Source organism: Aethalodelphis obliquidens, unplaced genomic scaffold (assembly GCF_003676395.1).
Source record: "Aethalodelphis obliquidens isolate GAN/ISIS:26980383/991018 unplaced genomic scaffold, ASM367639v1 scaffold10, whole genome shotgun sequence".
Taxonomy (NCBI): Eukaryota; Metazoa; Chordata; class Mammalia; order Artiodactyla; family Delphinidae; genus Aethalodelphis; species Aethalodelphis obliquidens.
The window spans coordinates 10,271,386-10,298,958 of record NW_020837954.1 but is presented as its reverse complement, the minus strand read 5'-3'; the positions used below and the strand labels follow the sequence as shown (position 1 = coordinate 10,298,958).

At 40.5% G+C, this 27,573-nt stretch overlaps 1 protein-coding gene across 1 annotated transcript in view; it reads right to left on the bottom strand.

The window, feature by feature from the left end:
* Nucleotides 1–27,573, bottom strand: part of NPAS3 (neuronal PAS domain protein 3) — a 609,463-nt gene that overhangs the window by 104,052 nt on the left and 477,838 nt on the right. Inside the window, exon 5 of the mRNA XM_027111729.1 lies at nt 25,651–25,825. Within this exon, the coding sequence (XP_026967530.1) occupies nt 25,651–25,825 (175 nt within the window). The remainder of the gene's footprint in view (nt 1–25,650; nt 25,826–27,573) is intronic.

Below are 27,573 nucleotides of genomic sequence, written 5' to 3'. Positions count from 1 at the left end.
CCACTTTCCAGGCGTCCTTCCGGTCTGCACGACTGGAGGAGCTAACTGCTTGGTGATTCAGTGCAAATAATTTTTCCCGAGTTCCCAGAACTTACTCAGAGAGTGCACTTCAGTTTTGGAAAATGGATATATTGTAAGTGCAAATTTACAATATCAAGGTTGTTTAAATTACAAACGGATCCACTGTGGTATAAAAGCAAAATTGAAAAAAGTTATTTCCTTTTTACTTGATTACTTGATTTTAAACTAATGATATTTATTTAAAAAATAAGTTATGATTATCCCAGCTTTGAAATGTTTATTTTCTAACCATTAAAAACATCAGGGCTTCCCTGGTGGCACTGTGGTTGAGAGTCTGCCTGCCAATGCAGGGGACACGGGTTGGAGCCCTGGTCCGGGAAGATCCCACATGCCACGGAGCAACTGAGCCCGTGAGCCACAACTACTGAGCCTGCGCATCTGGAGCTTGTGCTCCGCAACAAGAGAGGCCGCGACAGTGAGAGGCCTGCGCACCGCGATGAAGAGTGGCCCCCGCTTGCCACAACTAGAGAAAACCCTCGCACAAAAACAAAGACCCAACACAGCCAAAAATAAATAAATAAATAAATAAATTTATTTAAAAAAAAAAATCAAAAGTTAAAGCAGGCATGTGGTTTAAAAAAAAGTTCAGCTAAAAAAACGATACCAATGAACTTATTTACAAAACAGAAACAGACTCATAGACATAGAAAACAAGCTTATGGTTACCAACGGGGATAGCAGCAGTGGGGGTACATAAATTAGGAGTTTGGAATTAACATATACATACTACTATATATAAAATAGGTAAACAAGGACCTACTATATAGCATAGAGAACTCAATATCTTGTAATAACCTATACTGAAAAGAATCTGAAAAAGTATATATATATATATGTATCTGTATATATATATATAAACACGTATATATGTATATATATAACAGAATTATTTTGCTGTACCCTTGAAACTAATACAACATTGTAAATTAACTATATTTCAATTAAAAAAGGCAAAAAAAGTTCAGGCAGGGCTTCCTTGGTGGCGCAGTGGTTGAGAGTCCGCCTGCCGATGCAGGGTTTGTGCCCCGGTCCGGGAAGATCCCACATGCAGTGGAGCGGCTGGGCCCGTGAGCCATGGCCGCTGAGCCTGTGCATCCGGAGCCTGTGCTCCGCAACGGGAGAGGGCCATAACAGTGAGAGGCCCGCGTACCGCAAAAAAAAAAAAAAAAAGTTCAGGCAGTACGAAAGGTTATAGTATAGTGAAAACAAACCTTCCTCCCTACTCTGATCCCAAATTTCCTTGAATCTCTCCCACAGGCAGTTTCTTACATGTCCCCAGTTTCTTACATATCCCTGCAGAGGTGTTTTATGCATTTGCCAGTACAAGTGTCTGCAGTTATTCTCTTGGTGCACAGATGACAGCAGCCTGTGTATGTTGTTCTGCCCCTTGCCTTTTTTTTTTTTTGCTTAATAGCTTGGAACCTGTTCCATGTTTGAAAATGTATATCTTCCACATTCTTTCTAATGGCAGCATAGTATTTTAGTCTATGGGTGTAATTTCATTTATTTAGCCAAGTTGCCATTATAAATTAATTATATATCATTTTTTTGCAATAGCAAAAAAAGTTACAATGGATATTCTTATCAATGTTTTTTTCTAGAAAGGATTATTTTAAACAGGTAATTCTACTAGAATGTTTAAGTTCCGTTGTAAAATCTGTCTAAGGAAGGGAATTAAGATTATAAAGCTAATATTGAGGGTAGGGTAGCACCCACTCAGAATGACCTGAAAAGCAAGATGAATGTGGACACTTAAAATGATGAGAAAATATTCTTCTTAAGTTCTAAAAATTCTTAAGTTTTTTTTAAAAATGTATTTATTTTATTTGTTTATTTTTGGCTGCGTTGGGTCTTCATTGCTGTGCGGGCTTTCTCTAGTTACGGCGAGCGGGGGCTACTTTTCGTTGTGGTGCACAGGCTTCTCATTGCGGTGGATTCTTTTGTTGCGGAGCACGGGCTCTAGGTGCGTGGGCTTCAGTAGTTGTGACTGATCTCCTTTGGGCAATAAAATTCTTTTCCAGTGTAAGATATTCCCAGAGGGCCCAGTGAACACCTTCTAAGGGCTGGAGGCAGCAGCCTCTAACGAGCTCTGTCTCTTGAAGCAAGTTAAGCTTTGGCGAATGAAATCACCAAGATGATACCTCCTCTTCCTAAAGGGCATAGAAACTGCCCAGTTTCAAGGCAAAAGCCACAGACTGCTTCCTTCTGTGCTCCTATTTCCTGATTGAAAAGGAATAAAATCATTTAATATTTATTTATCTTCTGGAAATTCTGGAGTTTACCCCTGTTATGTATCCTGGCACCTTGCAGTTGTCCTTTCTGGTCCTTTGATTGTAACTGAGTGACGGCTTGTGTAACTTGCCATTGACTGTCTCGGTGCCCCGCCAGGACCCCAGCTACTTGAGGGCAGCCCTGGCACAGGTTTTGCAGATAGGGGGATGTGCAAATTGCAAAATGAGTCTCCGTTCACTCAAAGTAAAGTAGAAAGAAGGCATTCTTCTTAAGCATTAAGCAGAGAACGTTCTTCCAGAATGGAAAGTTCTCACAGTCATTTCTTGTGAAGCTACTCATCTGAGGAGAAACACACTGAGGAGATAAAACCAGTATGCCTAATCAACCTGCCTATGCAAGGTTGAAGAACTACACTATTCTTTAACAAGTTTAACAATCTCTCATCCAAATGCCACCACCATTAAGAAATACACATATTAAAGAAATCAGTATATTATCAAGGGAAGAAAAGATAATTCTTCTGTTTTTTGATACACACGGACATGTCATTCATGTGATTGTTCATGAAGCTTCAGTAAATCAGTGGATCCGTTACAGTTTAAGACACACTTCTTCACCATCATTTTGGGTATCAGTCGATTGTACTTTCCTATTACCACTTGAGAGACTTATTCAGGTTCAGTCTGATGTGGTTATTGGAGAATGGGTTAGTTGCTGATTTCACCAGCATATTATTAAAGACTGAACTTTTATTTGTACTGATGCCATAAACACATTGCATTGAACTTCTCTTCAACCCTAGTAATTAAATTATATGTCAAAAAAGGAAGATAAGCTTTTCTGATTTGGAGAATAAATAATTCAAAACCTGTTCATCCTAACTTGCGTTCACTCCAATCAAGAACAAAAGTTCACCCAACCCCCTGGATAATCCGTTTGTAAGTTCCGGCTATGAGTCAAAGCTGCCAGGGGCGGGTGAGCGGCGGGTGTGGCGAATTTAGTCTTCGGAGCAGGTGAACAGGACTGCTATCTGATAGACATGGGAAGCAGGTTTATCTAGATGACAAAGTGGCTCAGGAGAGTTTCAGTGATGTGACCAGGCATCAGGATATACAGGGCTGGTGATGCAAATCTTCATTTTGCACAAGATTCTCCTGTGGTTTTTTTTTTTTTTTTTTTTTTTTTTTGCGGTACGCGGGCCTCTCACTGTTGTGGCCTCTCCCACTGCTGAGCGCAGGCTCCGGAAGCGCAGGCTCAGCGGCCATGGCTCACGGACCCAGCCGCTCCGCGGCATGTGGGATCTTCACGGACCAGGGCACGAACCCGTGTCCCCTGCATCGGCAGGCGGACTCTCAACCACTGCGCCACCAGGGAAGCCCTCTCCTGTGTTTTAAAGTTGGAGAACTTCGACCCAGAATAGCAGAAGCTGGCTTCATAAACATGAAGTGGAAGAAACACTAGGCTTTTGTAAAGCCCAGAAGAGACCTATCATTGGATGTATCATTAAAAAGGAAACATGAACTATAAACTCATAAATTTTCAGAGAAAATAGCCCCGGGAGAGTAGCTCAGTATTCCAAGTTGATTTGGGTTAGCTCAGGAGTAAGTAATGCTTTTATAGCACATGTTCAGCAGATTCTAGATACAAGGGTAACGCCTCAACTTCTCTTCCCTGAACAAATCATCATGAAGTCATATACATTATATATGAAACAAAAGCAATAAACAAAACACACTGAATTTTCCGGCTAGCAACCAGGAGTTTGGGTTTATAGCAAATGTACTTTCCTTCCCTGGCAGCAAACTAAATTACACACAGATTAAGTTAGGTGGAGGGATGAATTTCATCAAAACTGTGTGGGATAATCTAACTTGGATGTTGAAGTCAACAGCAGCTGCTATGGACATGGCGTTAGAGTGTAAAAATCCAAGAGACCATTGTTCGCCTACAAAAAAACAGAAAAATCACAAGACAACCCCTAAAGACTTGTGCTGCACTATCTACCAAGCTTCTTAAAACACTGGAGTTTTTTTTTTTTTTTCTTTTTAAAAGCACTTTCATATTTATTATGTCTGTGATACCCTCAATGATCCTGTGAGTAAAGGCCATTTTCATTTTGTGGGTGAGGACGGTGGCTCAGTGTTCAAATCCATGCTTAAGGCCAGCCCGGCGATGCACAGAGAGTGGCTTGTGGATTGCTGGCTCCTGGTATAGGGTTCTTTCTGTGATACCACAACTGTCTCATTAAAGGACTTTATTTACTTAGCACATAGTAGGTGGTAAACACATGCTGAATAAATGAACAGATTAACAGTGACATGTTAGATAATCACTAGGAATAGGGCTGAAGCACTTGGGGAGTTACAAGAAAAGAGTACTAACTGGAGGAAGATGAAAAGTTATCACTGCTATTAGCAACTAATTTTGGTATTCTTTCTTTTTTTTTTGGCGGTACACGGGCCTCTCACTGTTCTGGCCTCTCCCATTGCGGAGCACAGGCTCCGGATGCGCAGGCTCAGCGGCCATGGCTCACGGGCCCAGCCGCTCCGCAGCATGTGGGATCTTCCTGGACCGGGGTACGAACCCGTGTCTCCTGCATCGGCAGGTGGACTCTCAACCACTGCGCCACCAGGGAAGCCCTAATTTTGGTATTCTTTAAGCATGAAATCGAGGTAAAGGTTTTAAAAACTGTTGTAAGGAGACACAGCTTGTATTTCCTAAATAAAGAGAAGATTAAAAAAAGCAATGTTTCTTCTTTGAGCAGAATACAGTTAACTCTCCAGCAGTAATATTATGGAAATCTTTTCTTAACATAGAGGTAACCCTATATTAAGTGCTACCTGACTTATGCCTGAAAACTCCGCAATTAAAACTGCAGGCTTGAATCTTTGCTTTCATCACCACCTAGAATATTAGGTCATTTTGAAAGTATAAAAAGGAATTGTGTGGCAGTCAATTCCTTTTATTTGTTCTTTCTTTTGTCTTTGTCACTTATGTAGAAATAGAAAACAAATTATAGCTACCCTGTAGCTTTCACAAGTCAGAATAATTTAGTTTCAATAGACTTGGTGATACTGTTTAAACCTTGAAAGTTAATAAACATGGATTTGTAGAATTAAAAATATTGAACTATTGGAATGCTACCAACGCATGAAATTAAAGTTTTATAACCCAAAGTCGAAGACTGTATTCCACAGTTTAAATATTTCATATCTGACATTTTCCAACTCGACAACATGAAGTCTGATTTTGATTTTTCAGTCCAATATGAGTTTGGAGTTTAATTCAAAATCAAGATAAAACCATTTCGGAGGCTACCTTCTCTTTCTGTTGTTCCCTTCTTACTATGCAGTGTTTTTGGGGGTTTTTTCCACTTTGGGAAACAGACTTTTCTAGCTAATGGTGTTGTACATATACCGGACAATGCTGTGACTAGGAATTAACCAGTGGACATGTATTGCTGAAGGCTAAGAGCCTCGAAATTCTGAGTATTGTGGTTAGTATATGACCAGATTTAACTATATATTCAAAGAAAGTACTTTTAAAAAATACCGTGAACTACTATAGAAGCTCCCGAGAGATGACCATCTCTAGCGGAGAGAGGAATGGCAAAGTTGGGTCATGTGGTTTGGGAAGACCTCTTCCCTGAAGAACCTCAAGGTACTGGAAGTGCCTTTTCATGCTATGCAGGTACTTCTGTTCGTTGTATGGCCAGATGAAGCTCGGTGCTGGTAGGGTTCTTGCTACTCCAACGCAGCAGCCACATACGTTTTTTCTTTGCAAGGCCTTTGGACTCTATTAAAGGTCTTAGGCACATCACAAAGAGACTTCCACCAAAAAGCAGGCACAGAGAAATCAATGATCTGGAAAGGCCATCAGGGTTCACGTAGAAAGGCAATAGAACACTTAAAGGGATTTTCTCACTTAGGTGGTTTTGCTCTTTGAGACTGTCTGATGGAAGTATGTATTTTGACTGTAAGGAAATTGGATGAATCAATACAGCTTAATGTTCAAGCTGGACATAGACAGAAATGAAGACCTCCGTGTAAACATTGGTACCATTTTGTGAGGGCTGTGGATGTGACCAAGGACCGTTCATGTGTACTAGCCATGTATAAAATGAAGGGCAGGTCTATATGTTACAACAGATCTTGCCATGCTATCAGCTCTCCCCATCCCTCACTTCTTCCCTTGGGTACGACTGGGAAGAGTCCCTCTAACTATTAAATCTCACCAGAAGAGGAAACATTAAACTCAAGTTCTCTCCTAAGTTCTTTTCACCAAAGTTAAAACTTTTTTGTTTTTTTTTTTTTGGGGGGGGAGTGCTTTTTTGACTGTGCTTTAATGAAGATGAACAGAACAGTAACTCCAAGTCAGCAAGGATCTCCTTAGATCCATTTTGTTGTCAAATTCACTTTCTGAGTAAATGGAAAGACTAACACCTATCATTTCTTAGATAATGTTTTAATATCCTGCATTGAATAAAACTTTTTTTTAACCAGGTTTCAATGGTAGCACAGAACCCCACAAGGGGCGAGGGGGTTGCAGATGGCTGCATTACTCCAAATGTTCAAGCTTGACTGACCCATTTCATCAGCACTGTCAGAGCCTCGCACTGATACATGTTGACAACATTTAATCTTAAAAAATTGAAAGAAATGAATTAATATGCAAATTTCATCAGCTTTGTAATAAAAATGTCCTTGAAAAAAAACAGTGAACATGACCCCCGAGGAATTGTGTGAATTATCCCAGCTCAATTCTTTAAGTTAGTCAGAGGTACGAGGGTCCACAAGGAAATCAGTGCAGATTTGACTTGGAAATAATTATGATGAAGAACAAAACACAAGCAGGTTGAATAAATGTAACAACTTGGGAAAAAGTCTTAGTCCTGTTTGTTATTCACTTTGAATTAACAAGATTAGGTTTGGTTTTTGAAAATAAAGGAACACCACCGTGTAATTTCAACACCTACGTAATGTGAAACAATATTTTTTTAACTATCAGTTTTAGTGCATATTGAAAATCACATCTGACAAAATCAGGTCTTTTTTTGAGCGGGGGAGACATAACAGAGTGCAGCTTTTTGGCACAAGGGAGGATTGTAAGGAACTCTTGTATTTTGACCATGGTTTATATGAGATTTCTGAGTTGATCATTTTGACAGAAATGTATGGTCAACTCGCTCCTAATACAAATAGGATTAACTGATTTTTGTTGATACAGAAATGACCAGTTATTTCACTGAACTTACCAAATTGATGGGAATCACGTAAACATAGTCTCTAGATGTGAGTCTGACTTATAACAATCTCCACACGGACATGTGGAAACTCCCTGTTAAACCACAAAGTCAATCCAGGAGGACAGTCATCTAGGTAGGCATGCAACTATAGCTCTCTGCCTTTGGGTCTAGATTCAACTCTAGGAAGTAGTAATGGGGGTTGGTTATAATAATTGAACACTTCTATGCAAAAGTTTAAGGTTTTTAATGCCCTCAAAGGAGATGTGAACGTTAACAAAGGAGCATCAACCAGTATACAAACAAACAAAAAAAACAAAAAATTGGTATCAGTAACAGCTTACCAGGAGTCAAAATGAATGAATGAATGGCTCCAGGATAGAGTTCATTTCTTGTCCCCAAGTAAATTCTCATTAATTTAAATAGATGCGGGCTTCCCTGGTGGCGCACTGGTTGAGAGTCGGCCTGCCGATGCAGGGGACGCAGGCTCGTGCCCCGGTCCAGGAGGATCCCACGTGCCGCGGAGCGGCTGGGCCCATGAGCCATGGCCTCTGGGCCTGCGCGTCTGGAGCCTGTGCTCCGCAACAGGACAGGCCGCAGCAGTGAGAGGCCCGCGTATCACACACACACACACAAAATTTAAATAGATGTGTAAATGTGAAGGGAAGACACGTGGTTTTCCCTTCAACCCTTTGCATCTCGGTGCCACAGGCGAAAACTGTTTCCCCACCCTCGCCTCCACACAAGGAGTCATCCAACCTCTGGGGTCTGAAAGGAATTCAGTCCTTATTCTGGGCAGTGCTGATTTTACCAAGGTGAAGTCTATACAAATTAAATTAAAGCTCTTTTTACATCTGCGTACCGTAATGCTTGTTAAAAATAAAATAAAAATCACACCCAAAACTGACAGTCTCACATAAAGACCCCAAATAAGGGTTGTTAACAATCTGGAAAAACTGCACATAGTCTTTGAGAGGCTGTGAAATCCTGTAACATTCCTGATTTCATATATCCTTGGAAGACCGCGGCACGATAATACAGACTTTGCCCAACCAAATTAATCTCGTCTGTAAGCTTTTGTGGTTCTCGACAAAAGTCTTTTAAGTTTCTCCTTTCTTTCTTAATCTACCATCGGTAAAATCCTACTTTTATAGTGCCCTTTGCACCTGCTTGCATAAAATGAATAACCCAACGGTTTAATTATGCACCGTTCTATCGGTTGGGAAGTGATATAAAGTTGCAGATAGAAAAAAGAATAAAAAACTCTTTTGGTATCCAAAATTAATATATGTCAAGCTCAGGGTAAATCTTAATCTTTCTGAAACATTTTTCTGAAATAGATGTTCTTTTATCATCTGGCACATCAAGACCCCTTGGAGGGAGGGAATAAAAAAAAAAGGCATTTGGTTAACATGCTACAGAACAGCACTCTCTTTTCCACCTCACTTCAGGCTGTTCTTGAAAGATCTGAACAGTTGTATAATAATGAAAAATGGGCAATACTTGTGGGGCATTGCCTGCGCTCACATACCTCCGCCCACGCATTCATCATTCTGCAGTTATTGTCAGGGAAAGTTTAATTGCATAAACACTCTGTAACTGTCCTGTCATATTTCTTGTCAGTCTGGATTCCCTCTCCGGCCTCACTATCTCACAAAACTATAATTGAATTGCTACCAAATCACAAGAGTCTCCCCCCCGCAAATAAAATCTTTATGAATAGAATTTGTTTCCTATCAGCAGATTTGACAAATTGTGGCAGAGGTAGGGCCTTGGTGATAATTTTTGAGTTTATTCTCAATCTGGCTATTTGCTGAATGCTCTTATCTTTCTTTAAAAAATTTTAAAGCCCCGCTGGGGGGTGGGGGTAGCGTCCAACAACACTAAGGGGCTCAGTGGTAATAATTCTGCAGGACCCAAGGAAGCCAGTGGAAAAACAAGAAGATTATCTTTGCCCTACTGTGAAAGGGTGCCATTGGTAAATGCAAGACATTCGAATTAATTCAGAATAAAATTGGGAATCTGTCAAAGCTGAGATTTCACCAAACTATGTGAATTCTTAGTTATGAGGTATTAAGTACCCAATTTAGTCGAGTGTTTATTCCATTAAACTTGCACTTCGTTTCTCCTTGCACCAAACCTTTTCAGTGATCATTACTCATGTACAAGCTCTGAGCAGCCAGATCCTTTGACAGATTTTTAGGACCATGAACAAATGAAAATTAATCAAAGGCATGACATGCAATTTACTAAATATGTGATCATGAAATTTTAATGCATTTACAATATTGTCTAAGTATTAATAGTTTCCAAAAACAAAACAGAATGTATTTGATGTGGAATGAGGATTCTCTCTCGTCTAGTCTTTGTTTCATTTTATACTCTCGTAAACCATTTCACAACATGAACTCTCAGCAAAGGCCCGAATACCAGCCATTCTCTTTTATAATTCCATCGGTGGTATGGGCATGAAATATAGCTCTTGGTGAATAACTCTTAAATGGGACTGGGCTTCACCCAGATTGACAACTGTCTGATTGTTTATGTTTTTTAAATGTGCTTATCAAAACCATGTAGGATTGATGGGTGTTTTTAGATGAAGTTATGTTTTTGCAACAGACTTAATTTAGGAGTAAGGTTAAGGCTTAGGATAAATGAGTACATTAGATGATTAAAGAACATTTGTCTTGTGGGACATTTAAGTCATTTATTTATGACACTTAAAAACAAGCTAGGAAAGAAAGCATCAAGGGTTTAACGAATCAGTTTTATATAAACGGTAAACTAAAACTAATGACTTTTTTTAATGGGAACTCCAAGATATGCCAGTTTACTAACTATCCAGAGGCAGAATCAAATGTGCAGTGGAGTAAACATGATGAAAAAATATTGGAATTAAAAAAAGGCTCAATGCTATGTATATGTGTGTGTATGCCTTTTCCCAAAGGTTTTTTTTTTTTTGTAGTTGCTCCTTTATTTGAGGAACTAAGTCTTCTGCCTCTCTTTTATTCTTAAAATGCTCCCTTTTATTTTAAATAGTAGAAGAAGACTTTCTGATTGTATAGGAATTTGGACTACCATACTGCTCTGTCCTGGGTATGATAAAATACCTTGTCAGGGGCGACTGGATGGCTCAGGGGATTGGCAATGGGATATATAGAGCCCTTCACCCATAGGTCATTGGCTTGAATTTTGTCCAGGTTGGCAGTGACTAAAAGTTGTTAACATCTCATGACTGTTTGGTGGCCTGTGTGAAATGAGTTTCTTTCTTTAAGTCCATATATAGGACCTCTGGCTAGGGCATCTGGGCATCTCTCTTTTATAGGAGCATTCCACCAGATTTACACTCATTTCTGTTCTCAAGATTAGTGATGAACGGAAGCCCTCCTACACAAAATAAATTGATTCATTTAAAGTTCAAATCAATAGCTGGGTACTTCCACCCTATTCTCCAGCACAGACCAGAGGATGCATGAAAGCTGATTTGATAGTAAAAGGAGCCATAGGTCATAGAGACCTCACATCCCATTCGACGTCACTTAGTCTTTTGTGAAGCATAATCCATGCTGTGGCTATGGCCACGCTGCAATGGCCCAGCTAGATAAGAAGGGGAGATATCAAAAGACAAATATCACATGATATTTGTTATATGTGGAATCAAAAAAAAAAACGGTACAAACAAACTTTTTTACAAAACAGAAACAGAATCACGGATGTAGAAAACAAACTTATGGTTACAAAGGGGGAAGGTGGGGGGAGGGATAAACTGGGAGATTGGGATTGACGTATACACACTACTATATATAAAATATATAACTCATAAGGACCTACTGTATAGCACAGGGAACTCTGCTCAATAATCTGTAATGACCTACATGGGGAAAGAATCTATAAAAGAGTGGATATATGTATAACTGATTCACTTTGCTGTATGGCAGAAACTAACACAACATTGTAAATCAACTATACTCCAATAAAAATTAATTTTAAAAAAGGGAAGATATCAGGCAAGCACATCATATATGCTGTGTAGCAGCTAAATCTTTGGGTCATAAGCAGAACACATTTTAATAGGCCAGGCTGGAAGCTACAAACCCTTGGAGACCAACACTGAGGTCTAGTCCAAAGCGGGCCTGGGCAGACTCCAAGCTAGCCTTAGAAAAGGGGAAGTCAGCAGGCCTATCTTGCTGTTCAGAATCCAGAACACTGGGATGGACCTCTGAGAATAAGAATTATGCACCTCTGTTATGCTTTAAGAAAACCAAGTATGAAAAAAAAAAGTGAAACTGCAAAACAGAATCTGTGCATTAGAGAGGCTGGAGGAAGGTAAATTATATCTATTTCCAAGAGAGTCTTTCCCCTTAAATGGAGCCTTTCCAAAAGGACTAAGTTTCAGGTGTGCGTGTGTGTATTTTCAGAAGCACACCTGTGGGTACTGTGATCCATGTAGAATCTGGGATCTTTAAGAGAGAGAATGGGAACATGGTGACAATGAAGCCCAAATCAAGCCTTTCAAGTTGGCGCAAGAGCCAACTTTGTCACCTAAGCCCTGGCCAGACTTTATGTAAGGAATAACTTTGGCGATAAGGGAAGGCTTAACTCAACAGAATGAATAATAATGACAACACTCACTGAGCACTTATGATGCTCCATGCTATCGTTCTAAGCATTTTAGATGTATTAACGACACCATAAGGAACGTTAATATGTTAATTCATATGAAGTTAAAACCAACAGGTGATTGATTATTCCTACCCCAGTCTCCAAACTATTCAATATACTAGAGGGCCAGAATTTTACAATGGGAAACTGAGGCACATGTAAGTTAATTAACTTGATCAAGGTCAAATTTCTGATAAGGCACAGAGCCAGGAGGACCCTGTGCACTTACATATTTGCAACTGCTACAGAAACTAGTATCACGAGAATGTCCTGCAATTTGGGTTAGGGTTGTCATCTTCATATGTCATCAATTCTCAGTTATTCGGGTAACCTGCAAGTTAACCAGACTGCAGATTTTTAAAATCTATAATATGGGCAGTGCAATTGAATTAAATTGCTACAAATCAGAGAAAACAACGTAGGAACTGATTACCACCACCATACTGTGTCTCCTGTCTCACCACCTTAACATTCTTGTTCTTGTATTCACATTCTTGTTCTTGTATCCTGACATTTTTGTTTCTGCAACCAGTGGTAACTGGTTAGGGTTATCACGGGGGAGGGGAGCAATGAACAGAACCCTGGGCAGCCATGATCATACCCTTACACCAAAATCTATTAGTGTATTGCTTTAGTGGGTGGGAAACCAGAGACGTTTGTGCTCTGCTAAATGAAAAATAGAGAAGACAGGGTGAAAGAGGGATGTGAGACCTGCCAATCAAAACCCAGGGCTGCTCTAAAAACTGTGAAACTTGGAACTGACAGGTCTTGCCTTACAACTTTTCAGTTAATTACTAGATTCGTCTAGGGGCTCATCTTTAGGAAAGCTTGAAGGGTACCCTGAGGACTGAGGAGGGACAATTGGGAGAATGACCAGAGGAACTGGATAATTCAACCTCTGAGCTGAGTGGCCAGCCTGTGATCATGCCTGCCCTGGAAGAAGAGACTGGCATGGATGGGAGGAGTGGCTTCCGGTAGCAGAAACAAGATCGAGGGTTTCATTACGTGTTTCTGGGGTGTTAGTAGGAGTTTCTCTCTAAAAAAAAGTTTCCTATAGTTCAAACAATAAATAGACTAGAAAGCCTCGTTCAAACAAAATAAATAGACTTACTGATCATACATATTTCAAATCTTCACTAAGTTAATATTCATTGTTGATCATCAATGAGAAGATGTGCACTGAAGCTTTTTCCTCTACTCTAACTAGGGGGTCCTTTTCACGAAGAGCATTGCACAGGGCAATTATGATAAAGAATGCATTTTGGAAGTACTGGGTTAGAATCTGTGTCAGCTCTGCATTTTAGAAGCAGAGGAGGCCCAACAGGTCCATTACAGTCTGATGTAAAGATTTACCTCTTGTTTATGAAATGGAATCTTTCAACTGAAATCCTTTTGTCAGGTGGTTTATGTGAATGTATGTTCTATGAGAACAAGGACCTTTTTAGTAACTACCATATCTCAGATTCTAAGATAGAGCTTGTCCCATGCACATGAAAGAAAATGACTGAATGAGTGAAGAAATGAATGAGTGAATGTTTTTCATATCTAGACTATTGGAATTTTGTTATTTTTACGCTTTTATATTACTTTTCTGAAATGGAAAGTATTTCCCTAAATACTGGTCACATTTTAAATTCCCTTTTATATTATCGATCAAATCAATTTCTATTCATTTTGACTAACAGTAATTGGGGGGGGTTAACAGATAATTTTAATCCTCCTTCAATGTCAACCAAGAGATGGCTGGACACAGGATAGTAGAGTTTTAATTCTTTATGTCACCAATTTCACCATTGCTCTTACTGATGTTTTTATGTGGAGAAGACATCCCCTGACAAGTGAGAGGCACTGGCCGGCAGACGGTTTACTTAAGGCACAAGATACTTTAGTCAACCATAAAGAGGAACAGCTTTGAGCCCTAAGAAAATTTGCATCTTAATATTTCATGATAAATAGCATATGTAATTTTGTCAGTTTTGAATATTTCCAGATTTTATTACCAATCGATAAAAAAATGAAAGTGGACAGATGGTGCCATCAATCCTAATTATGTGAAAGCTTGAGACATGCATAATTTCTAGAGTATTAATCATTAGCTCCTGGCTAAAGACTGACCACAGGTCTATTTCTACCGTTTTCTGTTATCTTAGTTCCAAATCATCGTTTCTTCCTTTGCAATAATTCTTCTCAAGGTCTACTCACTCGCTTCTCGATTAAAGAAATGGCCTCTTGAATGGTTTCCTTTGCTTCTAGTCTGCTCTATTCCACACATCCTTCATGTTCTTGCAAAAATAAAGGATCAGGGAATAAATCCAGTGAACATAAGTTACCAGTAGACAGGAATCAGCATAACATCGGGAAGACTGTTCTAACAGTCAGAGCTGCCCTGGAAGGATGGAGAGTGTCCCCAGCTGGTGGTCTCAGGTAGGGGTTGGACAGCTATTTTAGGTATATATTGAGAAGCAGCTTGGTGGAATGATTACGAAGAGAAACTCTGGTGTCAAGCTGCTTGGCTTTAAAGCCTAGGCTCTCCAGCTACTAACTGTATGACTTTTCTAAATTAAAAAGAAATTTTTCTCTCAGTTCCTTCTTCTGTACAATGGGAAAAATGATGATACCTTCTTCCTAGTAGTTTGTGAGGAATGAATGAGGTAATGCGGTAATAATGGGCTTAGCAGAGTGCTTGACACTTGGCAACCGTTCAATGAATATTAGTAGTTATGTTGTATAGGGATTCAGGAGGCCATAGGTAGTTGTATAATATGACCTTCAAGGAAGGAGCCTTCCAAATTCAAACTTTATTTTTGTATTTATAAGTGTTAAAATAATGTTTGCATCGGGTCACTGCTCTGTTGAATGAGTTATACTCAGAACTACGTATCACTCCCATCTCAGATGCTTTTCTCTGGTACTTCAGCTGCTCCGAGATCTGGCTCCATCCCGGATAAGCATGCATCTTTGCCTCGTTGAGGCTCTTTCCTGCCTCCTAAATGCAGTGTCCTCACTCCCACTTTGTTCCTTGAGATGAGTCTCCTGGAAGAACATCTCTGCCTCTTTGCTCTTAGGTTGGTTTGCATGCAGGTCAACCCTGTTCATCAAAGCCACCCACAGTCATTTAGCCTCTCCCTGATTTATTACACCACTTGCCAATTTTATGTCTCAGTTGAGCACAGCAGCAGTGTTATGCTTCTTTTTTTCTCTGGTTGTTGACTGTGTATAAACTTTCTACTGATGATGATCAGTTTCCTAAAGGCAGGTGTCATATCTTTTACCTCTTGTGTCCTCTGTAAGCACCTAGCAAAGTGCTGAAAACAAAACACATGGCCTGAGATCAAATCCCAGAGCCACCGTCTACTCTGGTGTGGAGGCAAGCCATTTACCATCTCTAATTTTCATTTAGGGACATTTTGAGAAATACATTACTTAAAACATGCCTACTCATGTAATTGGAACATATAGGTAAAACATAATAAAAGTTATTTATTAATATCATCATTAATCCTAGAATATTTGCAACAAGTTTTACTTCGAATAGAAAAAGCTAAGAGAGTCAGTACAGTTTTCCAAAGCCAGCATTTCCTGAATTACAGTTAGCGAAATCAGTGCAGTACAAGTGGAAGGGGTGCAGTTCAGGGGTACTTCCCATTCAGAACACTCCTACAGAGCCAGAAAGATCAGTAGAGAAGAATTCACATTCCTGTGAACCTATCATGTAGCTGGCATTTTTACAGGCTAATTAAGCAAACAAAAAACCAAAAGTCCCTTAACAATATGCATCAAAGTCCCTGACAGTCATGGTATGTGTATGTCTGGGCATGTCAATGCAACTTGCTCCCAAGGAGGCAATGTTCCTGGGCTGTTAACTTCAGGGTTGAAGTTTCAAACCTGAGATTGTTCTGCCAAGACTGCTAATAGCAGTGGCTTATAATACAATGCTACCCTATCAAACACCACCTCGCCTTGATTGTCATCGTCACACTCCTGCATTATATTAGTGATCTGTCCCCTTCACAGGATGGTCAGCTCCTGGAAGGCAGGGAACTTCATCTTGTTTCTTCAGTGCTTCGTCTAATGTCTGACATGGGACAGACATGCAGTCAATGGTCACTGAATAGTCTACACAATCCCGAGTATCAGGTGTGTCCGGGTCTTGAAAGAAAATTCACTCTAGTTTATAACAACTAGAGAAAAGACACAAGTGCTTCCTCTCTCAAACTAGTTTTATTAACTAACAGATGGGTTGATGTTTCCCACAGGTCCCAAGAAACCATGATTGTGTTTCATGAGCAGGTATCTTCAGGAGGATACAACTACCTCCTAATGAACCCTATTGGTCTTCTTGCTTTTCTTCCATCTCTTTTGCCTTGGGAGACTTGTTCTGAAAGGAAGAGCCTGGAGGAGCTGCACACAGCCTGGCCCCGCACTGGCCAAGGCAGAGCAGAGACCAAGCACACAGAGACAATTCTGGCTGTGCTCCTGGCTCAGGAGAGGTAGCTAATGGGGAGTTATATAGTTTTGCCTATAATTGATTCAGATGCTACTGTTCATTGTGGTATAAGGAGTTTCAATGTAGGGATGAAGGAAGAGGAAAGTATTAGATGGAGGATTTTAGTCCTCAGTGAGGGACTATATTTAAAAACAAAAGATGGTTGAGCCCGATGAAATACGTGCATGAGGGCATTGTTAGGTTCCTCTCTGGACTTCAGAAGCCCCTCAGAGGAAATTCCTCTGGTTCTATACCTATCAGAGTCCTAACTCCTTTCTCCATCTAGTTCCTAGGCCTCCCATCTATGCAATCCTAATGTTTTACCCTTTCCGCTAATCTTGGCTGCTAAACTAACCTGTGTGGTTTGGAGCAAGCCACTTAGAATTTCCATCGCTTTCCCCCATCTGTAAAATAAGGATAACACACTGACCTGCCTCAGAGGGATAGGGTGTGAATTAACTCCTGTAATTAGCGGTTTCTGTGCTCTGCATACACCAAGCAGGATATGAATGCCAACCATTGTCACCGTGGCCTGAGTAGGCTTTGCTTCTAAAGCTACACTTGGGGATAACCGCTTGGCAAAGAGCTGACAACTGGAAGTTGCGAACTTTACACAGAAGCAATATTTCCAGTATTTTCCCCGAGCAATCATGAGTAAATTGCTCACCAGGGGTGGCAATGGTTTCCAGCCAGTTCTGCCTCTTTTGATCTGTGCACCCTGCAAAGCTCAGTCAATGCCAGGTAACTGATCCTTCATAAGTCTGCTGTTTAGTGCAGATGAAGAATTCAGAATGGTATCATTTGGACAGGGGTGAAATTTCTGTGCAGTCGTATGTATTAAAAGCAAATAAATTGTGCTTTGTTCAAGGCAAGAGTTATAGAAATAGAATCTTTAATTTGTTAATATCCAATGACAAAGACAGCCACCTGTTTTTTAAATGGGGAAGAATAGGTCATCTATTTACAACTTGTCTTGGGTTTCATTTTAGAAACTTTGAAATGGACCCCTCATCACCATAGGGAAAGGAAAGTCAAAATTATGACCTAGCAAGCTATATAAAACAGCTGTTAAAAATAATGGGTTTAAAAAATTGATTTTCTAAACCTTCAATAGAACGTTTGGCAAAAAAAATCCTACATATAAACTGAGTGAACCTATTGTGTACCTTGATAAGAGGCCCATGCTTCTGTTACTGAACAAACCATTTGCAACCCTGTAAATACCATTATATTAATTCAGATAAAAGTTGCACATTTTTGAGTTGCCACCACTGTGATCTAAATTTTGGAAAAGAAAGTTAGTTTCAGAATGGCATACAGAACTAGGCTGACATTCAGCGTCTTCTCCGGAAACAAAAGGGAGGCTGCCCTTCTGTAGCTGAGTCACCAACACGGATTTTTCACAGGTCAGGGTGTCAAGCCCTCAAGGATGCCTTGTGCTGCAGCTGTGCATTCTGGGAGCTGGCCTGGAAGGGATGCTGGGCCAGCACAGCCTGGTGGGGAGGAGGGATTTTTCCTTATTTTCTTTAGCTCCCTTAGGCAAGATCCTAGAAGTACAAACAAGGTTGCTTTGCAAATATTCTCGTCATATACAGACAAGCACACAGAAGTGTGAGCAAACACAAATTAAGGTTCTAAGTGTTCCTAGGCCTTGGACAGAAGAAAGCACTGGAGAAATGTATTTCCTTCTGTGGTGGTTATTTTGCTTAGCTGGGGATAAAGGAGACATTTAAGAAAAGCCTACTTTCTGCAAGAAAAAATGGTACTGCATCAATGTAGCTTTTTTGAGGCAAAGAAGCATTCTGCATTTGGCAAGGCAGTCCCTGTAACAGTACTGGCTTGTTTTTGGAGTGTGTGCGTCATCTTCATTCAGGAGTGGCAAAAGATAGTTTCTATTTCATTTCCAAATGACGATGGCATAGCTAAGGGAAATACATCATTTTGCATATATAATTTTTGGATAAAAGCTGAGTTTACGCGTAAAGGATGACCTCTTTGGGTTATGAAAAGATTACTTTTTGTTAGGCTGCTTTCTGACGATTAGATTTGACACATACATGGGCACGTGGGTACTAACAGGAGTCAGGCCAGTTTTGGGTAATCGTAAACTTGGCTGGATCTTTACTAACAGCTGAGATCCATTTCATATTCAATCCATCAGAGATAACCGTGGTACATTATCTGATGGATTTATCTTTGCTTATATTGTATGAATATGGAAAGGAATTAAATGTGTGTTTACAGTTTGATAAACATTCAACATAAATTATACATTTTCATTCCATTTATTAGTGGGGGGCTATGGAAAGCAGGAATTTCATTGCACAGAAACTGCCTTTCAGATTGAAGGATTACCAGTTTCCTGAAAAGGTAAACTAATTGTAAGAACAGAATTCATTTCTATCTCAAGTGAGTCCCTGCATGGTTTGTATTCAGAGTTTTAGAAAGGCAAAAGGAGAGGACAGCTCATCCTCATGACTATCCAGTTCGTATTTCACACTTCCTGTGGGTGCAACATTGTCATCACGAATAAATCTAGTGCTAATAAACCTCGTATCATTTGACAGCTTGAATATTGTAGTTACTACACAAATTATCAAGCTCTATTTACGTCTAAAAGTACTTGGCCTGATCTTCTAGCATTAGGCATGCGGAGCAGTCTCCATGATATTATCTTACCATATAATGACTCCAAAAATCTCACAGAGATGAATGGTGATAACATAATTTCAGAAAGTTGCCACTCTATATGTAGAAATATATTGGCAATAAAAAACAGTCACTGTGTGCCTTTCCCCAGTAGGGGATCTCTCACTTTTCTTTGATTTTTAAAGGCTTCAGATCAATAACTGGAGTGACATTATTAACAGTTCCCTCAGCACCTTGGCCAGCGCTAATATTAAATCCATTACACCTTCTGTTTGACATCTGCAGTACAGCAGAAAGTGCTGTAGATACAGTCACATTGTCTGGGGACTGAGGTTGGATGTGAGGTTAGTAAGATGGTTTCCCTTGCCTGACTTTTTTTTTTTGCCTTTTAAAAAAAAATAATTAATTAATTAATTAATTAATTAATTTATGGCTGTGTTGGCTCTTCGTTTCTGCGCGAGGGCTTTCTCTAGTTGGGGCAAGCGGGGGCCACTCTTCATCGCGGTGCACGGGCCTCTCACTGTCGCGGCCTCTCTTGTTGCGGAGCACAGGCTCCAGACACTCAGGCTCAGTAATTGTGGCTCACGGGGCTAGTTGCTCCGCAGCATGTGGGATCTTCCCAGACCAGGGCTCGAACCCGGGTCCCCTGCATTGGCAGGCAGATTCTCAACCACTGCGCCACCAGGGAAGCCCCCCTTGCGTGACTTCTAAATTCAGTTCATTGATAGGAAACTTAAACCAATACAAAAAAAAAAAAAAATCAGAGAACCTCAACCCTATACTAGATGGTAAATAATTCACCCATAAAAGTACAATTATATCTCGTATCTAAGCACTTTGGAAATAAAATATTGATCAGATCCTCTGATAAATTTTTACATTCTTTATTGTTATTCCTAAACATTTGATCCTTTAATTATACCTAGTATTATGAAAATCGTCTAACGAGTGCAGAGGAATTGAGTTCCCGTAGAATCGGGAGCCGATCAAATTTACCAGAGCGCGGGGGCATAAGTAGAAAATGCAGATTATTTCTATTCAGGCAAGTACTCAACTGCTTCAGTTTTGCTTGCCTTTAAAATATTCAGGACACAGAATAGGCGTAATAGCATAGAGATCATACTCGTGCAATAGTTATCTTAACGTCCCATAACAGGCGAGATCTGCTGAAAGTTTAGACAAAACACAGTAACCTTTACTTTAGACAACCAGTGGTTAACCATGTTTGCTGTAGTTACTCTTACTCTTCACCAAAAGTACTGTCTCATACATTTTGCTAAATTGTCTAAACCCCACTACAGTATCGATTTCTCCCTCCGTGAGCTCGTGCCCATTCAATAAGCAGCGAGAATCTCTGGTCCTGGCTGAATGCCCTCTAAGGCAGGACCCAGGTATGTTACTCCTGACAGTGGCCCATGGCTGGGAGCTGACTGCTAGCTAGAGGGAAACAAACCACTGGAGACAGAAAGGAAATTCTCTGTTAAAGTGAGGAAACATGACAGGGAAAGTGGCCTGTGAGGTTAAGTGAAAAAGCAGGCTGCCAGAAGCATGTATGTTATGGCTTTATTTTAGTCAAACAGAAAATCCCACTACATAACTATGTTTGTATACATATTTACAGAAACAAAATCTAGAAGGATATCTAGTGTATAAGAACAGTGGTTATTTTGGGGTAGGGGGTATGTTGGCCTTTATTCTTTGTATTCTGCATTCTCTGAATTTTTCACAAAGGGCATGAATTTTATAATTGGAAAATATCAAGCTGTTTTAATAAGGAGAAGGAGGGAGTGAGACACAACAATTTGATGACCTAACCCAAGGAATATTACTCATTGCTTTCAAAATGCGGAGATATTTCAAGTACCTCCGGGATTTCTTGAAAGAGCTGCTCTTCTGTTTATTAAGCATATAAAAGATGCGGCACTGATTTTTTTTTTTTTTTTTAATTTTTGGCTGCGTTGGGTCTTCGTTGCTGCATGCAGGCTTTCTGCTAGTTGAGGCGGGCGGGGGCTGCCCTTCATTGCGGCGGCTTCTCTTGTTGCGGAGCACGGGCTCCAGGCGCGCGGGCTTCAGTAGTTGTGGTGCGTGGGCTCGGTAGTTGTGGCTCACGGGCTCTAGAGTGCAGGCTCAGTAGTTGTGGCTCACAGGCTTCATTGCTCTGCAGCATGTGGGATCTTCCCGGACCAGGGCTCAAACCCGTGTCCCCTGCATTGGCAGGCAGATTCTTAACCACTGCGCCACCAGGGAAGCCCTGAAATTTATTTTTTTTTAAAGGCTATCACTCATAATCCCAAGATTAAAGAATCATTAAGAGTGATGAAAAGATATAAGCAGATCCACAAAACCAAACTGAGCCATCCAGATGTCGTGTTCCGGAGGTTCTGTGCCCACCACCTTGCAGGAACCCACAGGAGCAGAGAAGAGGCTGTGGGCAGCACAGAGCAGTCTCTTCCAAAATGCTTGGATCAAGCCCTAAAGAAGCATTCTAGAACTTTCTAACTTTTTAAAGTAGGCTACCCATTTAATTTTCTTATGCCTGCCTGAAAATTTCTCTAAAAGAAATATATTTATTAAACTATTAACGAACGTGCATACATATAAAATATTTATTTGGGTTTGCTGTCCGGCCAACAGATTTTTTTTTTCTCTCTCTCATTATCTTGAGACTAATTCAAGACAAGACAATCACAGGGCTGGCAGTTCGAAGAAAAAGAATTCCTATTATGGCACAGGATCACTGCCTCTTAGGCTGGTTTAGCCACTTATTTCCTTTTATTATAATGCCAAAAGTTATTTAGATTTCAGTCATTTAGTAATGCTACACTGAACACATCAGGGCTCCTGAAAAATTCTATACCTACTAGTTCCTTCATTTTCATAATCACCACATATTGATATCTGTTTTCCAACCAAATTATACTACTCTTTAAGCAAGAATCGGTGTTTTATCAGAGTTTAAAAGATTATGATGTAGTGAACAACAGTCTTCAAAAATGTTCCTTCATGTTATTAAGAATTAGAAAATCTTGTTAAAGTTCTTTCAGCTTTTAAGAAACATAAGCAGCTTTGGGATGTAGTGCCTGACATGAACTTTTAAAGTAATTCCCCTGGAGCAATGATCTGCATTAGTGAAGATATTTAGTTAAAGGTAGCATCCTACACTGCCTTTCAGTATTTGAGCAGTCAATCTAATTGCCTTTTTAAGCCAAAGATTGCAAATAACTAACACTACAGAATTTTAAGGCAAAGCCAGTTTAACATTCTCTAATGGTGAGAAATACACTCTCCAACAAGAGACACTTCCTAATGCGATTGTTGCTAACGAGCCCAAGTTGTTAAGGAATGTGCAAAGCAGGGTTTTCCATTTTACTAGTTAGGATGGCTCAAGGAAGGCCAGGAAAACAGGGGAAAGAAACCCAAGTAAATTTTCAATCATACTTCAAGGATAAATGAAGTGTCCTTGTATAAAGGAGGTATCTTCTTTTTCTGATAACTAGAATTAAAGGATGCTAAGTGGAACTGAGCACATCCTGGTGCTTCATGGAAGGCATGGGATTTATCAGAGTTTTTTATTTTCTGTGTGTTTTTTTTTGCGGTACGCGGGCCTCTCACTGTTGTGGCCTCTCCCGTTGCGGAGCACAGGCTCCGGACGCGCAGGCTCAGCGGCCATGGCTCACGGGACCAGCCACTCCACGGCACGTGGGATCTTCCCAGACCGGGGCACGAACCTGTGTCCCCTGCATCAGCAGGTGGACTCTCAACCACTGCACCACCAGGGAATCCCTATCAGAGTTTTTATATTTAATCTTAAATGGGTTGATTTGACTCTAGTTTAGGATATCCCAGTAGAACTGGTTTATAGGCTGTGGATTTTTTTTTTTCTCTTCCAAGGTACAGGTCACCCTTAACATGTGTTTGGGGGAGACATCAAGTTCAATATGAATCAACAGTGCGACCTGGCTGCCAAGAGGACCTACTTCAACCGTGGGCTGCATAACACGAGTATAGTAGCCTAAACCAAGAAAGGTGGCAGTCCCTCTGCTTTGTACTAGTCACAATACATGCAGAGGTTGCACTCAGCTCTCAGAACACTATTTTTAGAGGGTCACCAACAAATGGAAGCACAGCCAGGTGAGGGTGGCTAGGATGGTGACGGTCTTAGCAACATGCCATTGAATAATGGTTGTGGAATGAGGGTCGTTTGATGTGAAAAGGAGAAGGAAGGAGGGAGGAAGAATTTGGTGAATCTGACTTCATATATTTGAGAGGCTGTGATGGGGAGGGAAGAGTAAATCTGAAGTGTTGTCCCACAGGGCAGACCTCCGATCAGTGGGGGAGAAGATGCAGCAAAGTAGGTTCCGGGTCCATATTAGGCATAACTTTCTATCAGAGCTGCTCACCAATGGGGTGGGAAGCCTTGTATGTTCCTTAGCTTCCTGTTAGGAATGAGTGCCAGCAGAGATTGGAAGGCCATCTGTTGGTTTTGCTGTAAAGGGATGGTTGCATAAATTGGAGGTTGGATTAAAGGATTGTTGAAGATTCTTCTTAACTTGCGGGTTTGTGATTCAGGGAAACAAAGTCCACTTTTCCAAGGTCTTAGTTCATACCGAGGTTTATAAACTTGATTTCTTACGCACTGAGTGTTTAAGAGTCATGAGCAGTCCCGTTTCCCAGTACAACTCCAGAATGGAGTAGAAAACTATTTTCATGTGTTTCTTCTCAAATATGCCCAAATATAAACATTCTATTGACTAAAAAGCAGGTCCAGTGATCTCACTGATGCGTCTATTCAGTGAAGTCAGGGAGCTATGCTATAAGGATATGTGACTCCCCTGACCTCTTGGAACAAAATTATTTTCATCTTTAAATGGTAAAGAGTAGTCTTAAATACTCTTTTCTCATGCATGGGGTTCACTGGAGAAGGATGCCCCCCCCACCCCCGCCAATGCTACAAAATAATGCCCTGGAAGCTGCAGTTAACTTAAATGGGGAAACATGGATTGATTCTAGAAGGAATTAAAATATTTCCAATAGAGGCAAATATGTTTTTGCCCTTCTGTGTGTGCAAACACGCTGTGATTACGTCTAAGCAGACCAAATTATTTTCTTGGAAGTATGTAGAGTTACTTTAACATTAACCTTAAGATAGGTTTTGGGTTTTTTTTTTTTTCCATTTCTCTTTCACAAAATGCTTTTGTGCTGCGAATCTCTTTTAAAACAACATATCAAGTAAAGTACAAACGTCTTTAGAGGGCAAAAATAATTTCCCAAGTAAGCAAATAAAACTTTGCACTTCAAATCAGGCCTTGATTCATTAAAAATCTTAAACTTCTCATGAGAAAAATTAACATTTAAACCACTGCTGCTTGGCCAAGCACTCCACCACACAAGAATATGAAATATCTCCTCTAAAAAAGTACAAAAAGGACAAAACCACAAATGTGGAACTTCAATTAATTTAAAGCCCCAATCAGCAAAGAATAAATCCTTCGCAGATCTAATTACCAGCGCTCTCGGAAGACCCAGGCCGACCAGCCAATCTTCCCTGTGTTTGAACAGCTTGATGAACTAGGGGACTGATGGATATCAAGTCATTTTGTTTAATTTATAAATGGATTTTCCCCTAATACTTAAATTATCATCAGTACAACACAATGAAAATGGGAACATTCTGAATGCAAAGTCTATAAGAGTCCTGGAAGGAATCCCAATGAGGAATGTCACCTCTGTTCATTCCTCTATACAATTGATCTAATTAAATACTGAGGGTGGAAAGGCAGTTTAAAATGTAGCCATTTCTGTTTTCTTTTTAGCCTTAATTTATCTGTTCACATCTTTCAAGTACCTTCTGATGCTTAAAAAAAAAAAAAAAACAAACCAAGATTTCTGCACGCCCCTAATACTTTTAATTCTCCACAAGCTAATATTCAAAAAGTCTCTGCCATCAATTTTGCTGAATAATAAATAAATGCATTACATTTAGCCGTGGTAACAATGAAAGGCAGACGGCTTTCCAAATCTGAACCTTTTCCCTCCATTAATTTGAAAGAGAAACTAAAGCAATGGGTACATGCTGTATGTATTGTTCACCTGAAATCAGATCTCTGGATTATACTTATTAAAATGTCTTCTTATTTTCAAATCTCTTCCTTACTTAATTACTGCCCAGGACAGAAAGCTGCATGGAATTGTTAAATACCATTAGACCTATTTATAGTCTCTTCACACTGGCAACTCAAGCGCAATCATTGGCAAAGGTCCTGCCCACCAACCCACATGTTGGAATTGCAAGTCCCACCTGGCTCTGGGGTTTCTGACTGGGAAGAGGAAGATGCTGAGCTGGCTGCATCTTCAGCGGTGCCCTGCGAGAGGAGACCCCGCCCGGGCGGGAGCTTCATGCCCAGCTGCTCTGCCATCTCCACGTGGTCCCCGGGGTGGACATAGTCAAAGACGCTGCTGCCTGTCAGCTCCACCTAGAGGACGAAGAGAAAGAAGAGTGGGAAAGAAAGCTGTCACAGGCTTTCATTTTCAAATTTACCTACTGGAGCATGGACTTGAGGACACGGGGAGGGGGAAGGGGAAGCTGGGACGAAGTGAGAGAGTGGCATGGACAGATATACACTACCAAATGTAACATAGATAGCTGGTGGGAAGCAGCCACATAGCACAGGGAGGTCAGCTCGGTGCTCCGTGACCACCTAGAGGGGTGGGATAGGGAGGGTGGGAGGGAGACGCAAGAGGGAGGAGATATGGGGATATATGTATATGTATAGCTGATTCACTTTGTTATAAAGCAGAAACTAACACACCATTGTAAAGCAATTATACTCCAATAAAGATGTTAAAAAAAAAAAATTTAGCCCCACTGCGATTCAGCTTCTGAACAGAAAAGGAAATCTATGAAGCCTCCGGAAACAATCCTGGTCCTTAGTCTTTATCCTCACACGCTTAAGGATTCTTGAAATTGAAAGAGAAAGGTTTTTTTTCCCACATGTATTTATTTAGCAATTGTTTAGCCCAGTTTTTTCCTCATACACTGTTGTTTGCATAAAGCCAAACCACTCTGTGAAATGTGGATGGGTCTGCCTGAGTTCAGCTGTTTTATCCACGCATCATCAAATTCTCGCATGTTTGGTGTCAACCGGATGATTGACTGAATTCTACAGTTTGCTTATTGAGAAGTTTGAGCTTTGTATAGAAACAACCAGAGATAGCGGAGGAGGATTTTCCTTAAAATACACAGATTTCCAGGATGTGTATTTATACATATCAGCTTATTTCTATGTAAATTTAAGTGGAAGAAGTGCTGCTTACAAATATATGCAAAGGCATAATGTTTTCATTAAATATTACTCATTAGCTCCGTAATCATATGGAGAATTTTCCATGCAAAAGAGGTCCGCTGGGGTCTGAAGCAGCCATTTTTTTTCTGCTGGTATCAGCTTGTTTTGCCTTCAATCTAATAAAATACATGGTACAAACCTCCTTGAGGGCTTTAAAAAATGTTTTATTTTGTATACGCTTTGTATTAGGCTGACGCTAAAGGTAGAGAATGAATATCAAATATCAGAAGAGGGCCAGCCTGGAATGGAAGCACTGCCTTTTGCAATGCTGTCAGGCGTGGCCCGTGCCTGGGGCACGTGCTGTCTGAGGGGCAGAAGACACTCGTAAGGACTGGCCTTACCTCTGTACTCCTCTGATGCTATAACTCTTACCTCCTTCCAAGAATAGCAATCATGGTCCTAAAATAATGTAGTTGGGTTACAGGTACAATGGCAGGGAGAGATGTGTTAGCAACAGAACAAGAAAAAGCTCTTTCCCGGGTCACTAATGGCTTTCCCATTCCTCTGGAGTTTAATGGTCTCAGGCCAGCTATGATGTGCTACAGAAACTGCCAGAAGTTCAGACTGTCACAGGTTTCTTGGTGGATATTTACCTAGAACCGCTTCCTACCTCACCTGCCTTTCCTGTGTAATTTGCAGCGTCCCTCCAAATTCCACCCGACTGCCTGCACTCATTTTCCTGCCAAGAAGGAAGGCTGGTGGTGGGCATACTGTCACAGTGAGCGGAATACTCAGAGCAATTATTATCCCCAGAACTCCAAGTCCTGGTAAAATGATCACGTCGGCTCCCAGACACCATTTGATTAAACTCTTAACAGTCAACACATCTTCAGCATCTATCAATTAACAGAGGTAGAGGCCAAAAAATGGGAGGCTAA